The sequence below is a fragment of the Lagopus muta genome, chromosome 1 (assembly GCF_023343835.1).
Source record: "Lagopus muta isolate bLagMut1 chromosome 1, bLagMut1 primary, whole genome shotgun sequence".
NCBI classification, from domain to species: Eukaryota; Metazoa; Chordata; class Aves; order Galliformes; family Phasianidae; genus Lagopus; species Lagopus muta.
In genome coordinates this window covers 32,583,056-32,600,441 of record NC_064433.1, presented here as the reverse complement: position 1 = coordinate 32,600,441, position 17,386 = coordinate 32,583,056, and the positions used below count along the sequence as shown (strand labels likewise).

The window sequence follows — 17,386 nt, the reverse complement described above, 5'->3', positions numbered from 1 at the left end:
AATCAGTATTAAGATCTCTGGGATGTTCATCCAGCTGTTCGAAAGCACCAGGCATTACTATGCTTACAAGGCTGTGCAAATAATAAAGTAATATCATTTTGTGAGTGAATACATGACCAATATATGCAGTAGGAACACTGTATAAATTTTGCCCCTCTTAACTGTGTTTCATGCAGGGAAATTACACCAGAGAAGACTCAAACCATATTTTGCAGGCAATGGAGTAGTTTAAGAGGCAACAGACAGGTGTTGGAAAACATTTCTTCTCTGCCATTTGCAGAAGTGCATGTGAAATCTCTCTACTGATCTATAGTCATTCCATTACCTGTCTGCCTCTGGCAGGTAGCTAGTTGAATTTGTGTTAAACAGGATTTTCTTTGCCATTTCCATTTGCTGTTGGAAAAGAAATGTTCTGACATGACATATGACCAATCAATAATTGGAAAGAGCTTGCTTTAGTCATTTGAAGCCAGTAGTATAGACAGTGTCAGCCCCAGCTGGGATTAAAACCTGCAAAGAGTAGTTCTGCAATCACTGATTCTGCAGCATCTCCTCTGGGTGTCTACATTTCACTAATAAGGATGCCCAGCAGACATCAGCTGAAATAACACTTGCGTTTGTTGCTTGGATGTTTTTTTGTGCTCTGAAATGAATTTGGCATATACAAATATACTTTGTTATCCAGCCTAAAGGATGCACAGCAGGAATTGTTATCCTGTCTGTTGATAACTTCAGTAGGAAAGAAATTGCTTTATTTTACTATGACTCCAAAGAGAATAAGTGTCTGACAGTACCCCCTGGTTTTCTGGGTGTTTTTACATTTTTCCCCTCTACTAACAGTGCTTTATTACTCCTGCAGGGCTATAATCATCCGAAACGGTGAAGTCATTCCAATGTCTTCAGAATTCACTCCAGAGACCGAACGCCAGAGACTTCAGTATCTGGTAAGAGACTGGAGAACCAAATCAGGCGCTGCTGCTGATGAGCAGTGCCCAGGAATGTCTGAGTTTCAGACCCACATGGTTGAGTTACTGTGGCTCAGTGGAGGACCACATGTCTGCTGAACACCAATGACTGATTATGCATGTATGTATGTGTTTTAGCCATCAGCAAAAGTGCAGAAAAGCCTGACAATGCAAATACTGATGAAAGGAGTCTTACCTTTTTTGTAGAGGCCATTGGTGTCTGTGCTTTTGTACCTTGTTCAGCTGCTGACCTTCAGCAGCTTATTGATGCTGGATAACGAGAGCTCAGACATGCAGCTAACAAGCCACAGAGGTATTTCAATACATCCCAGTGTTTGTGACAGTATAAAGTACGTAAGAGTGCTCTTCGCACACATGTGAACAATATTGTTGGGTTTTATTCATTTGCTGTAATAGTATGCCAGTTGAGCTAGGTTGGGGAAAAGGTGTTCATCTTAGAGGTGATCTGAGTGAGTGTTAGTAACTGCAGCATAGGGTAGGTGAAGAAAGACTTATTCGCTGTAGCAACAGCCATACAGCTGTGACAGTACAACTACACAAGAAGATGCAGGATGCTTTATCCATCAAGTCATATTGGCCAATAAGCTGCCTAAGAAACATAAATGCATGATGTTACTTTTTATGCAAATGATCATGTTGTGGTTTTTTGTTTTTTGAGTTTTTCACTGATTTTCAGATCAGTTGGTTGGAGTTCTTTGGCTGTTCATCAGAAGGCTGTTCTTAATGCGTCTGAGAGATTTATTTTCTGCTTCCTCTGATCTCCTGCTTTTTTCCCCTGGAAATTCAAGAATAAGACAAGACAGTGTCACTATTTGCATTTTCTGAAGCAGGATGGACAGGCCAAGGCTGGAGGCATTCCTTGTTCTTCATGCATCTGTTTTCTTTAGTCTGACTCAAGAGTTGTAGTTTGAAACTAAGTAAAATGGTTGAAGGGGTGGTGATGGAAGATTTTAAAGGAAATGCAAATGTTTCCACAACCGTCACATTTGATTTTTAGTCAGGTTCACTGGCTTAAAGCTGAAAATTTCAGAGGAAACGCTACTTTAGGAATATTCATATTCAGAGAACCAAGTGGAAAAGAGGCCTAATAAATATTTACACTCCTGTTACATTTAAAATAATTTGTTTGCTTTTAAAATAAAAAGGTATCTTTGGTATCTAGGAAGTCTGTAGGAAATACGAGATAAAACATTGCCTACAAGGGATTTCTTTCTCTTTTGATGTCCTTTCTGGCTTGTTTTTGAAAACAGGAGCTGATCTGAAAAGCATTTCTTCTGTTTCTTTTGGAAATTTCTTTACCTTTGTTTGTTTATTTTGTTTCAGTATGTAACAAATATACCAGGGCTATGGGTATCATGTTCAAAGAAAATACATGCAAGACAGCAAGAGCATGAAACAAAATTAGAGATGATTTCAAGTATAACATTTCATAAGTAACATTTTTACTTTAGTATTAAAAAAAAACAAAAACAACAAAGAACCAAATTCCTTACAAGACTGATATAAATGTTACACTCTGAAGTGATATTACTCTCCTCTCTTGCATCTGTCCTGTTGATTAGATCTCTATTTACTCATCACCTTGGGCTGTCCCCTGATTCTTCTGTCTTTCTGCTTTATTCACACATTTTGTTGTTCCTATCTGAAACTTACTTGCTTTGGATTTATTTTCTTATTTGCAGCTGAAGTTAAGTTTCTCTGTTCCAAACATACGGAAATGTTCTTCTTGAACGTTAGAAAGAAAGTCAGTTAATCATTTTAGCATAAATATTTCACCTGGTAAATGCAGGGGTGATGTTTCAGCTCAGGGCTGTCTATGCTGAGAAGTTGTTGCAAAGGGAAATGGAAGGTGTGAATTTACAGCAGGCAGGTTACTGAGTATTGGCTGCCTGTGAAGATTCTTCTAGTGTAATCAGAGTGGGGAAGCCTTCTTCTGTCTTTAGAGCCTGCTGATTATCTTGGCCACACAGGACATTAGTTTTGGTTAACTGATGTCTTCTGCACTCATCCTCTGTCTTCAGGGCCTTAGCTTCCATAGATAAAGAAATCTGCAGGAAAAGGACCTGTTTAGGCCATGTAAAATTTATTGCATGAAGTCCTCCGGCCCAGTCTTAGATACAACTGTGTTCCAAATAGCAACGGTTGAAAAACTAGGGGAAAAACAAATGCTTTCTATACCTAGGTCATATTTTAATGCAGTTTTATTGCTGTGTATCCAAGAGTGACCTCCAGGCCTCAGTCACGGCAGGTTCAAAAGAACAAATTCACTAACCAGTCATTCTGGATGTCACACAGCTCCACAGGGACTCCCACAGGCTTCCGGCGGGCTACACGAGTGTGGGCGAGGTGGAAACAGACTTTGCACCAGGGAGCTTGCAGAGGTGTTGCACAGAAAGGCATAAAGAGATCCTTAAAGTCTTGAAGGCCTTACACAAGTATCCACTTGACTCTTTGGCTTCCCCAAGCGGGTCAGGGCTCACGCTGTTTCCCCTTCACTAGCATGCTTTCACAAATCTCCTTTGGTTTTGAATTTTGGTTTCTATCTTTTCTATTCAGCATTCTGGCAGGATATCTTATATAGTGCCTACTCTAGTAAGGTTCTGGCTTCCTGTATCTGTGTATCCTGAGGGAGAACTCAATCCATTATTGACTGGGAACTGCTCTGAGATGTGCAGCAGTTGTGTAGGCAAATATTTTGAGAAACAATTCTTCATCTATCTTCTGAGGAGACTATTAATTTCAGTCATGACAGTGTAACCTGCAGTATTAAACTGTACAGATTTTGTTACTTATTCCCTCGGAAAACGTGGGTGCTCTGTGTTTGGCACCACATGTGCAAAGAGAATGGGCAGGCGTGAGTTCAATGAGAACTTGTTCTTGTTTCATTGTCCAGGTGAGGGTTGAGTAATTGGGGAACAAAAAGAGGTGGTGAACCTAGATATCCCAAGTGTAAGTTAGTCCCTAAGTTACAAGTCGGATGTGACTTAATTCTCTAACAATTCATTCAACATAGCACTGCTTTGACCATCTGTCACACTGCATGATGCTGAGCTAAAAAAGCATTTGTCTTTTTGTAACAAAGTGAGGACCAATCCAGGGATGGATTCATCTTCTACTTCCTTCCTTTCTTCTACCCCCACCTCCTTTAGTTATCTCCGTTTGGCTTAAATGTGAACCTGGCCATATGGTGACAACTGGATGCATTGTGCAGTACATGCTGTTGTGAGAGGTATTCTCAGGTAGTAATATATCCTCATGAAGAAAATGATGTGATACAGTAAGAATACTACTGTAAGGTATGGTTGACACATGGAAAAATATGTACAGAAATACCAAGCAGTGCAGCAGAACTGCTAGTTGCCACATCAGCTGAGGAGGAGCTGAACAGGGCATTGGCAGATGTGGGAATAGAGTGAAGGAAAGAGACTTGCAAGGTACAATAAGATATGCACGATGTTCCCTGCCACCTAATTAACGAGCGCGCTAGTGCGTAAGTCTGGGTTTATCTTAATTTCGTATTTGCTTTGCTGAACACTGGGAAACACAGCAGGAAGTAAATGGCCTTTTGAAAGAAACGTGACTAATATTTCCCTGAACAGACTCCATTTCATACAGCTAATGTTGAATGTACTACATCCAGCCACAAAATACACCATAAAATGGCTGAGTACCAAACATATGATACAAACCGTGCCAGATTTATGCCAAAAAAACTGTAGCAGCTTCTGAGAGAAAAATGATGGAAAATATTCCTGTTTCATAACGCAGAATAACAATGTTGTCTGAACATGCCTCATAAGGATACAGAAAGTGTTTGATAGTCACTGTTTTTATTACATTTTAAGTTCTCTGAATGATGTTTCTAATCTGAGGTTCTTACAAATCGTGACTAGACAAATGAAAAATTAAAATGTGATGCCTCATCATAGCTGAAACTCTGGTTCTTAGCTTGTGCTTATGTTTGTTTTTTTTTTTTAATCTGTTCAAGGGATTTCTTAGTGCCCGTTTAGCTACTTGAGAAAACTGCAGATTTTCAAAGAGATGTTTTCATTTATTCTTTGGTTCAGCATAGTTTGGTAGGGATGGAAAGAGAAAAACCCTGCCTTGTAGTAAATGGAGAACGGTTCTCAACAAACTCAACTGAAAGTCATAGCTGTACTCTTTTCTTTATAGAATTACAATGAAGCATCAAGAACAACTGTTAAAAAAAAAAAAACACAAAAAACACACAAAAAACAAAAAACAAAAACAAAAAAAAACAAAAAACCACCTACCAAAAAAAAAAAGAATAAAAAGAAAAAAAAAAAATTCTTCACATAAGAATTCAGCTCACGGCACCAGAAGCTTCCAAATTGCTCTTTTCCCCCTGTTCCAGTGATGCCAAAAATATTAGAATCAAGTTAAGATCCCTAGATTGTAAATCAAGCATTGAGGCTTGGCTGCGGAAGAGAAATCTTATTTGAACATTAGCAGTCCTGAGGTAACTCTGCCAGCTTTATTAATCTTATTTCACTTGTGACCTCAGACTTTCCATCTGAGTAAATCTTTATGAAATGCAGTCTCTCCCAATTGCTTTCCCTTTTCAATAAAGGAAATTCTTGTTTTCAAGGGGAAAAATGCTAAAAGCCTGTAAGTTTATTTCTTCTGAACCCATGATCCAGCCTAATAAGTAATCTCATAATCTGAGTTAAATATCTCCATTTTCATTTCAGGTCTTGGAGGTTTTTGCTTTCAGTAAGTCTTTTTTCACAGATAGGTAACACTATTCTTTACCTAGAAGTACTTTGTAATGATTTAATCAAGATAGGCTATTTATCTTCACAAGTGAACTGAATTGCACTTTCTAAACATATTGTTGAGTTTATAAAATCATAGACTAGGAAGAACAAATAAGATAAAAAAAAAATGCTATGTGTAGAATACAAAAATCATTAGAGATGTTGCAACATCTTTCCAACTTGAGCAAAAATAAATACAAACTTTACATGTATTTTTATATAAAGAATCCTGAGTTCTGAAGTATGGAAAGCCTCATCTCGTCTAACATTGCTTGGCAACTCAGAAGTCAGTTCTGCTCCTCAGACATTTCTGTATTGTGTAGCAGCAATCCAATTAGATGGCCATAGAAGTTTAGGTGCAGAAAGGAACCTTGGATGCCTGTAGATTACAGGAGGAAAAAATGTAATTCCCTGAACTGTGCAGAGTGAATCTGATGGAGCTCCCATTTCAGGAAGGGATCACCATGTCAAGATCATACTTGTGTGCTTAAAAGCTGCCTCTTGAAAGCAGAATCCAATCTTGTCAGCTGCACAGAGCATCTCCTTCAGCCCCGTCTCAGCTGAGCTGGGAGGTGTTTTGTGAAAGGATGCCTGGCAAAGGGAGCAGAGACAAGCTGATCGACGTTAGCACTGTGATGTACTGAGCCTGATCCAACTCCTATTAAATTGAGTGGGATCAGGTTCAGCCCTTAAATGCAGGAAATATTTTACTGTGAACTATCTGTATGATAGCTGCCAGGTAGATCAATAAGGGCTTCCACTGCTTCCTGCTGCTCACCTTTGATGAGTGCTAGATTTATGACAAACCCAGCAACTAAAGCCAGCTCATTTGATCTGCCCTGATGGCAACTGCTGCTGAAGATAAGACAGACGTTATTGCCTTAACTGACTGGATAAGGAAAAAGAGACACCTGCAGAAAGGTTGAGAAATGCTACTCTTTCTATTCCCTAGCCAATTTGTCTATATCTTCAGAAAAATTCACAGTGTGGCTTATGTTGGGAGGAAAGGATTGTTTATGCATTTATTAAAGAAAAACAAAGTTTATTTCCAAAGGAAAAAATATGGTACGTCTAAGGATAACCTGTCAGGTGATCTGTGTACAAAGTGTGCAGTGGACAAAGTTGAAGTTGCCTCAAGCTGTGTTGATGGTGTTCTCAAGCTGTGAGGTGCTCAAGCCTTGGGTTTGGTGGAGCCAACTTGAGCTCCACATGTACGCCCTCCAAGTCTTTACTTGCTCAATGGCTTTGTCATTTGACTGTTCCTTTCTCTTAAGTCATCAGCCTGCAAAAGGAGATGTTCTGCTTTATGAAACCCTGCAGACTCCTTCAGGGTCAGTGGTGAAGAGTACTTCAGTAATCACAGCTGGTGAGAACGGGTGAGAAGCAATGAAAGGATTTTAGGAAGAGAGGGCTGCTAAACATAAGACCACTACCAGACTCCAGGTAGCATGGGAACTAGTGTATGTGCACCTTGCTGGAGCAAATCTTGTTGTTGTCCTTGTTTGAAAAGGAGGAAAAAGGAAAAGAAAAAATAAAACGTGTGTGGGAAGGGAGTGAGAAGGGATAGTAGTGCTGCCTCAGTAATAACAGAGGATGTTTTATAATCTTCATGTGGTATCTGTGGCTTGATTTTTACCCACAGGCTTACATGCAGCCCCACTTGCTGGGAAATGAGTTCACACATTTAGAGTTTCCACGGAGGGTGCAGCGCAAGGAAGTTGGAAAGAGGATGCTCTACCGTGACTTCAACATGACTGGCTGGTAAGGATGTGCCCTTCTCAGCAAGAGGTCAGCCTTTTCCCCAGCATATGCCTGCTTTGTACACATCTGTGAGTAAACTGCATCAAAGGTGGAGGTGTACACCTTTGTATTATAAAGAAAGGTATTTTCATCTTTCAGATGTATTTTGCTTTTAGAAATTAACATTTAAAATGAGTTGACCTGCCTCCACAGCCAAGACCACAGATCATTTTAGTACATGAGCACTCAAAGAAGAGAAAACTCTCAAGAGGGTAGATATGCCAGGAGTATTCCTGAAAGACAGATAAACAACTTTCCTATCTTGCAAGTAACATCTTAAAGAATCTGGATCAGTGGGTGACCATTCCTTTGCATGCAGTGATTGCAGAAGAAAAGAGCTGCTTCCCATGCTCCACTGCAGCTAACACCTCATTTGGGTAACCCTTGAGGGCCTATACAAATAAAAGTTATAGTCATCCTAAAATGAAAGATTTGAATGAACAGCACTGACTTGATGAGGTGAAGATAGAAAGAGTGATGAGTTTTTTGTCACTAGACAAACCTAATGTTTCTTTCTTTGTTTCTGTCAGTGTCTTCATTGTTTTGTGCCAGTTCAAGAGGCTCTTTCTCAAGTGACTCTCACTAAGAAAAGTCCAATGCCTTGTCATTGAGTACTGTGTATGTGACATATAAAGGCAAATGTCTTGTATATGCAAATGGCTTTTGCTTCTCTGCTGTTTGTGTTTCAGCATCCTAAGAAAATGTTCATAGAGGAAAGGAGGGGATGGAGAGGGTAAAAAAGCCTGAGCTCTTGTAGATCTGGAGACTTGCACGCACAAGTACAACTGCAACTCCACATGCTTCTGATTGTCCCATGCTTTGGAGACCGTAAATATAATGATATTTTAATGGCAGAGTAATAACCTAAGTTTATTAATATAATCTGGAGTGTTTGTACTGTACAGAACATATTAATCTGGGAATACTCATAATTGTCCATCAGCTTGAACAGCTGCTAGTAGAAATATGCAATCCTTTCCTGAAAATAGCGGCTGCACATTTTGAAAAGGCTGCAGGCAAAAGCAAAAGAATGGGAACAAAATGAGAACATTGGCCCAACTGAGTCTGAACAGTAAAATATTTGAAAGGCTCACAGTTTCTGCAAAGGGAGATTTTTCTTATTAAGTACATCGATCTCTGAAGGATCAGAAAGGAATGGCTTCATGTAGACTTCCAAAAGATTTTTCAAGATGTGAGATGCAACTTGGAGGGGGGGGGAGGAAGCCAAATCACGCAACAAATATTGTGGATGGATATGTAAGTAGCTCCAAAAAGGAGGGTAGGAGCAGAGTTATTTAAGTGGTTGAAAGATAAAGAGAGTTTCACCAGGTTCACAGGAGTTGTTTGGATTTTCCTCAATTGGTTGGAGGTCTGGAAAGGAAATACAGTTAGAATGACTGAACTTGCAGTATTTGCAGGTGACACAGCTCTTCTATTAATAAACAAAAAAGGTCTCTGAGGAACTGTGAAGGATTAAATGATTTACACAAATGGGCATCACACTGATCAAATTTGGTGTTGATGCTGGGATGCATACAATGTTGGAATGGTTCAAAATTAAACAAAGGGATAAGGCTGCATATCGGTTTGTTCCTTGCTTGTGAATATGTGCACAGCACTTCACCTTATTCAGAATGGTTATTGCATAACTAGCTTGGCTTTAGAAGAAAGATAAATAGGAAGGAACATGTTTTATATGTAGAATAGCAAGTAGAAGATATTGGATAAGTCTAAACTGATTGCAGATTTGTTTTGATGTATTGTATTTCAGTACTGGTGTGTGAACTCTGTTAACTCTAGCATATGGCAGGGGGGAGAAGTGAGTTGATTTTGCCTGCTGATTTCTCTGAATTTCCTGAAGTGTGGGACACACATTGATCCAGTTACCGATTCTAATGTGGTCAGTGCAAATATTACCACTGGTTTATCACAAATACGCTTAGCTGTAAGTAGTTGTTCTGGAACAAATATAAAAATTGTGACTTGAAAATTGAAGTCTGAATTTACCTCAGTGTTTTCCCAGAAAGGGTTGGCTTGTGCCAAGCAAAAGCATGTGGAGACTGTGATGATACTACCTCTCCCTGCTGTTCCTTTGGACTTCTAGCTGGAAGTGGAAAATGGGGGCTGCATTTTTATCCTGAGTCAAAGAATCTGAATCTCTTAGCCGTTCTGTACCCCACAGCTAGAGTACATATTGCCTCTTTCTTTTTTTGCTTCAGGACAATGAAATGGTGAGGGAACTGCTCTATTGTTGTAGCATTTATCAAAGTCAGAGTCCTTTTAAATAAGGATTTATTTCTTTTCTCAGGGTGCTTTCCCAAGGAAGTCTTGTTTTCCATCGAATTACATGCAGTCATCTCCTAAGCTGAGGAAATGCAGTCTGCTTCTATTTGTCCAAAATCTGGGTCACTCTCAGTGGCTGAGGTTGTGGACAAGGTGTGAGATTTCTTACCTTGATGGCCCCTCAGAGGCGATGGTTTGAGGTGGCTGACATTTCACTGATTCTTTTCCACCTCAAGAGTCTTGCTCCTGTTTTATTCCCCTTCTAATCCTTCAAATTAATTGATGCATCAGGACATGGCAGCCAAGGACGTGTCTGTTCTCCATTTGCTTCTAAGGACAGTATCTATCATGGCAAATGAATTAGCATATACATTTTTTTTCTAGAGAACGTCAGATGGTGCTTTGGCCAGCCAAAGCCTGGTTTGCTAAAGTGTTGCCAATCCTTTATCACTTAAGATGCAGATCAATTGTCTGAATCTTTTTTTGGTCGGTGACTTCACTGTGTGTTGACATTTGCATGTACCCGAAGAGAAGTGCAGGTGATGTCAGGAAGAAACAGCCTCACACTTACTGCCTCCCTTAGTAGGAGGGTGTAAAACTCTGCTCTGGTGTTTCCTCAGGAAAATGAACTGTTTTACTTTAAAATCCAGGACATTTTCTTCTATTAGAAGTTGTATGCTTTTTTAATTTTTTTTTTTTTTTTTAATTTTTTACCCTTCTCCTGTGCACTGGAGCCTTTCAGATTCTCAACAATGGATTGGCTTGCCCAGCTCATTTGGATTATAGAAAGTTATTGTCTTTCGGTCTGTCATAATGCATTTGGCCTTTTTTTTTCTTTTCTTTCCTTTTTTTTTTTTTTTTTTTTCCCTGTGAAGTTTCCACACTGGCTTTGTCTCAGCTGCCCACAGTGGTAGTAGAGCTGCCAAGTTTCCCTGCAGCATTAGGACAACCACTGATCCAGCAATGTGTGCTACATCACTAGTCCAGGCTGCCTGTAACTGCCCTGACACCAGCATTTCTCTTCTGCCTCCATTTCTCTTTGACTCCTTGCCTTTTCTCCCTTTTCTCTAGTGGGATGAGAATTCTGCTGCATTAAATGTATATAAAATGAATCCCATCTAGGTTGAAGCTGGCCACGAGCTGCTCCTCCTGCACCATCACCCCCCACACATCATGATGGAGCAGCCGTCACAGAAAGCGTTCTGTAGCTGGCAAAGCATCTTAAGAGCTGTGTCTCCTGCTGAACAAGCCTCCAAGCTGTCTCGAGCTGTAATTTGCTGGCAGACATCTGTGTTACTAACAGTCTTTCACAGCTGGATCTCTGGTCTGGGGTTTGCAGACCGTGGCTTGCCGAGGTTAAGCTTGAATCAGAAAGGGTACTTCTGGTGACATGGACACGTCCTGGCAATAGAAGCTTTGGGGAGGACTCTGGCCACAAGAGCAAAGTGCTGCCAATGCTAAAAGAGGTAGAAATAAATGGGGAAGAGGCGTGCCTGGTGAGAACTGTGCTCCTTTTAAGGACGGCACACAGTGAGTGTTTTCCATCTCCTCCTTTTATTTAGCATTTAAGACACGGTTGGCAGGCTTTTCTTTACATGTGGGTAAATGAGGGAGAACAATTCTGCTTTGCTCTGAATGCATCTCAGGCATCATCTCCAAACCTGCTTGGTGCTGTTCTGGCTTACTGTGCCCCTTACGGCACATAGGCACATGGAGCTGTTTCATCCAGTGTGCCCTGTCAGCCTTCTGCAGCCTTGTGTTTAACCAGAGGTATCCAGAAGGCACTACCCATTGGCATCAGCCATTGTGGTTTCAAAATTAACCTCTTGCTTCTTCTCAAAACATAAACAGTGGCCTTTCTGGTGTTTGCATTAAAACAGGATTTGTTGAATGCTTGTTTTCAGATCAAAGCTCTAGCTTTTTGACTCAATAAATTTCAGCAGCAAAAGAGCCTGGACAAAAAAATCCGGTTTCAGTCCTGACATGTCCCTGACTTCCTTTGCCTTCCAGGTCTGCACACAGTCGTACAGGACCCATACAGAGCGGTTTGACCCAGTGCGGCCCCAGCCATGCCATTGGGGCTGGAGCCCCAGAGCACAGTGTGCTGGAGGGCTGTGTGCTGCACCTGAGTTTGCCCATTGACGGTACCTGCAGGGCACTACTGGCTTCTGGCGAGGTTTTGTCACAGTGCATGACCTGGGGATACGCTATGCTTGTGATTGATTCCAAGGCAGAGGCTGGTGCCCAGGAGCTAGCGCTGAGCAAAACCTATTTTATTCTAGAGTCAATATTGGCCACTTCCTGGCAAGCCGCCAGCCTATTCTGTGCTCGCCCTTTTCTTTTCCAACAGGGAATGTCTTTCAGCCTCCGAGCATCTGACTGAAAAAGCAACTTCACTTTTCAAGCCATTTTATATTGTTTGGGATGGATGCCTTTTGCTTTCATTGCACAGCCTGCTTTGCAGTCTGCGGTTCAGTCTCCGGCACACAAAAACCAGTGTCTCATTAATCACTTATTGGGGATCCAGAGTACCACGGTGAGAGCCAATGTACATGTTTTGCTTGGTAATGCGCAAAAGCCCAATAGAACAAATACTGCCAGTGTTGCTGCTGTCTTATTCGTTACTGCTCCGCTCCACGTCCTTTGACAGCGCGCTCAGGTAGCCTGGCTGAGCAGTGCATAAGCAGATTGAGAAATGCCACAGAGAGCTTTATGAAGCAGACGCCCGCGCTGCACCCCCATTTAATATAAATTGATTTATTGAATCAAGCACAGAAGCCCTGCTACAGAAACCTCGAGCTGTATCCTCTGGAGAGCCACCTAATAAAACAGCCCCAACTGACACTCCTCATTAGCTTTTCCTCCGATCCCAAGGCAGTATTTAAAGTGACACTGTCCCTCTTTTTGCCTGAATTTATCTGCCGGCTAATGCCTGTGGGTCTAATTAGCTTAGCATTATTAGTCTTATTCAGATAAGCTGCATTTCCTAACAGCTTGAATCCAACTTGTAAAAAGTAATTGGAAGTCTGCAGACCCTGTGCCATAACCTGCTTGATTACGCCTTTTAGCCAAATTCATGTAATTTACAAAAAGTCATCCTCCCTGCCCCATTTTTTAATTGAGCTTTTTTGTCTAGTGAAACCTTCTGCGTTTCTTCTGCTGAAACCCTGCCTGTATTGTTGTGCTTGGGACCTCAACCGTATCCTTTGTGCAATCACCAGGGAGAGATCAAATTTTAATTTCATAATTACTTCACAAGAAAGCAGCCTTTTCCCAAGCCATGCCTGGTATTAATTTCCTCCCAGCAACTTACATTTTCATAATTTAATGATTATGGGCCACCTTAGCAGCATTAAACCTTTCTAGAGAGTGGAGAGCGAGGATGTCACCTTCGCAGCACAAGCGGCGATCCGTGGCCTCTTGCCTGGCTTGTTGTCCTCGTGCTCCTCCGGTTGCGAGGCAGCCGGGTGCTGCTCAGTGTGCACAGCCAGAGCAGCTTGCTGGGCTGTGCCGGGATGTCTGGAGCATGGCTTCTCAATGATGAATGGCTGTTTGCAATGTGCATGTTATGCATCTTTTTAAGATTTGCAGCCCTCGCTGCAGGAGCAGCGGGAGGTGGGAGCTGGCCTGCTGCGTACAGCGTATCTCCTGGCAGTGATGAATGACTCCAGTTTCGCCAAGTGCGCACATGCCACAGGAGCTGAGCCAGAGTCTTTGGGACTGGAGAAAGCAAAAACAAAAAATAATTGTTCTGCAGCAAAGAAGGAAAGTAAGTGTGAGGGTAAACTTCTTTGGAAACAGCCTCTCTGGGGCCAAGTGAGCCTGGCAAGAAAGTGGCTGGTACAAGTCATGTTCTGCAGGAGCATCTTCTGGAAGCAGTGCACCAAGACCTGTCCCTACATGGCTGCCCAACTCCACTTGGGCTCTGCCTTGATGTAAGGTCAGGTTCCTCATGTGAAAGGACACCAAAAGGCTCCCAGTCTGTGGAATCTGTTTTATCGGACAGAAACTAAGCTGAAATAATCTTCAGTCTGAAAACCAATACCAAATCTTCATCATGGTTAAGGTGAAGTATTTTACCTCACTTCCTCTTTCTAGTCCGGACACTTTCTCTTGCTTCCTGAGCTGCACACATTCCATATGACCTCTGCTGGGCCCTCAGGAAATCCTGCTCCTTTACATCGCTGCTCAGGATGGACTTAAGTCCCTGCTCTCAGTTCAGAGGAGGCCCCTTGCTCCCAGTCTCCAGTGTTGTTGCTGGGATTGTGAGGTCTCTGCTTGCTTTGTCTTTTTGCCTGCCCCATCCTGCACTACAGGGATCTTTCTCAGAAGAATTTGCTGCACAATCCCTCCTTTCCAGAGGATCCCAGCTGGCCAGCGTGGAGCAGACACTGCGGGTGAACAGGCAGTCTTCCTACCATCTGCTTTACCACATCCTTTTAGCAAGAAGTGCAGCAAAATGTGAATTTACAAATGATTCTTCTGTCCATCACAGTGCATTAAGCCTATAGGGTGTTGACAGCCCACTTCCCTTACCCGTCTATCTTCAGGGTAAGTTGCTGACAAACCTTCCTGTTTGTCTTTTTAGAAGAGATGAAGTAAATTTTAAGTGCCTAAGTTAGCAAAATCACTGTGAAAAAGGCTTTAACCCAGTGAAGCTGTTGCAGAACATGAGCCCCTTTGATGTGCAACTGTAGTGCCTGCACACAGGTTCAGGTGCTCACAAGTGGTGGAAGCTCTGCCAGTTGCAAACAGTGAGTAAATGTGCCTGCAGTATGTTTGTTTTGTCCCTCCTCTTCTCCTGAGCACAAAAAGAGTAAGGTGCTTGTAAATTATCCTCAGTTATGGTTTCTCCTAATGTGCTCTCTTATGGACAAGGACCTCTCCAGGTCCTTGCCCACCCTATCTGCAGCTTTTCCTCCACTGCTTTCTGTTAGTGCTCTGTTAGAGGTAAATGGATTAAAAAACATCAGCCACACTCAGAGAAGTGCCTGAGAGAAGATGCCAATGCTCGAGTCTTTGAAGTGGGCTGGCCAAGATGATGGCCAAGATTTGCTTCACTTAGGAATTCCATCCACAGGAGTACGTGGTACTCCTGGTGGGGTACGTGTCCAATCCAATGCAGTCCAGACTCTGTGTTAGAACTGACTGTACACCACAGCGCAGGCTTCCTGGAGGTTCAGAGCTCAAGTACCAGTCTGGTTTGACCAAGATGGAAATTATAACTGTGTGCAAGGCACACACACACAAATTTTAAACTTTTTTTTTTTTTTTTTTTTTAACTTACGTATGTGTAAACAGAGTTGGAATTTGCAGAACTAAAACATTGTACAGTTTCAGATTTGGAAAAAGGTATTTCTCCCTTTTGTGAGGAAAAAGTATTTTAAAACTTGTATGTTTCTCTCTTTACCTGGAAGAAAACCTATTAGAGTATCTTGGTGTAGAATAGATGTTTTCCCTAAAAACAATTTGTGCATATATGCATGTACATCTGTCTTCTTTAATCCACCTGGGCTTGCCATCATCATTTCTCTTAACAAACATAACTATAGTTTGTGTGTTTTTATTGTATTTGTATACTGTAGTTTTGCCTCATTAAACTATATGTCAGATGAGTAATAGGGGAAAGACACTGAGGCACTGAAACATTAAAGCTAACATATCTAGAGGGTACTTAGTATCAGACAGTGCTCTCTGGATTTAAAGATCCTGACTCTGCAAAAGCACATGTGTAGGGATGTTTTAAAAAATTATGGTTTCATTGAGACATAAATTGCATAATTTTCAGTGCTCTGTGCCTAACCTGAGCTACATATCACTTCTCCCTTTGGAAAATTTTGTGTGTAGCTCAATAGAAAGTACAAAGAGTTCATTTTGGGGTGGTGGTTTAAGCTCTGTTATCCAAAGGTAGCTCCAATCCCTTGCTGGGGCTGCGGGGCGGGCAGGCAGGAAGGAAACACCTATTTCTATCAAATTGTGTGTTTCTCAAGGATATAACTCTCCTTTTCTATTGGTATGGCCAAGAAGGCTCGACCTTGGGTGACACAGACCAGGAGGATGGAAGGTTGTTTGGTTTGCTGGAGAGGTTTTGTAGAGTTTGGTATGTTGTTTGGTATGTCTTTGCTTTTTTGCAGGCTAGTAGAGAAACAGTGCTGGAAATACACTTTGTCTGCAAACACGTCTCAAAGGAGAGTCTTCATCCTTGTATTCAATATAAACTAAGACATTTCTCATGCCATAGTTCTTTACCTTTGTGCTTGCCACAAGTGGGTTTTGCTTTGTGCTTCAAGCTAAAGCCTTTTGATAGTGATTCTTTTTGTTGTTCCTCCCTAAATATCAGGTGTCATTAGCAGAGATGTGAAAAATGAGCAAGTGTTCTAAAGCCAAATGCTGTGGAAAAGCAGAGCACACAGTGAGCATGGAATCTGGATTCTTATGTCATCCACAGAACAGAGCTTTTAGGTCAGCATAGACTGTTTTTTCACTACCATCTTTTGTACCCAAGGATGCTGATACAATACCCTTTCATGAACAGCAGACTTGTACAATATGCTGTAAAAGAAAATACAGGGTGTTTTTTGTCACCAAAAACTTTTATTTGTATATTTGCATCTTCTACTCATCCTACTCATGAATTTGTGTGTGCTTTCAGAAGACTAATTTTAAGAACAGAAGGCTTAATGCATGCAAGAAATTCTCTAGGATTTTGGCTCATGAAATCTGTATTTGGGAGGTGACTACCATTTCAAGCTCCAGCCCAGCAGTGTGTGTGTAGCTTTGATAGTCTCTTACTTAACAAATATTTAATGTACTACTAATGACTGCAGGTACTGCAAAAAGATTGTCTCTGGTATTTAGCTGCTTCTGATGTTTTGGGGTTTTTTTGGTTGGTTTTTTTTTTCCATGTATTTAGAGCAGATTCCAGTTTGCATATGAGTAACATCATGTCAGTCCTAGTTCTTTCGTTCTGACATCTCTTTTGGCTCCCGGTGCGATTTGGCCTGCTTTTTCAAAATGTTGGTCCTGAGTCCAAATGTAACTTTGTGGGTGGTACATATGTCAAGCCCTAGTTCAGTTTTTTTGGACAGCAGCACCATTTCATAATTCTTCTGAAACGAAAAGAAGAAATGAAGTTAACTGAAAGAAATGCAGCTAGATTTAGCTGGGCAAAAGCTTGCCTTTTTTGCTCCCCCCTCTCTACTGCTCTGTTTTTCCATTTGGAGAAGTAGAGATTTACGTGGCAGAAGCACTGACAGGATTAGGCTAACTCAGAGCAGCAAGCAGTAGCGTGGCCTTGTCTTCATAACCTGTCTTCTCATGCCCTGGTAGCTGTTGAATCCTTCTGGGATGCAGATGAGGGAGATGAGGAGTGTGGAGAATCGGAACCCTGCATTTGTGTTTGTTAAAACAGCGAGGTAGACTGAATTATGAAGATGTCTGAACAAGGCTGCGTGGGTATTAAAAAAAGCCAAACAACCCCCTTAGGTTCTCCATATGTCTGTGTTTGATATACTGATTGCCATATTATATCTTTGTGTA

At 41.5% G+C, this 17,386-nt stretch overlaps 1 protein-coding gene across 1 annotated transcript in view; it reads left to right on the top strand.

Moving 5' to 3' along the window:
• PPM1H (protein phosphatase, Mg2+/Mn2+ dependent 1H) overlaps positions 1 to 17,386 on the top strand; it is a 132,992-nt gene that overhangs the window by 93,320 nt on the left and 22,286 nt on the right. Inside the window, exons 5-6 of the mRNA XM_048947874.1 lie at positions 860 to 944; positions 7,407 to 7,525. Coding sequence (XP_048803831.1) covers positions 860 to 944; positions 7,407 to 7,525 — 204 coding nt within the window. The remainder of the gene's footprint in view (positions 1 to 859; positions 945 to 7,406; positions 7,526 to 17,386) is intronic.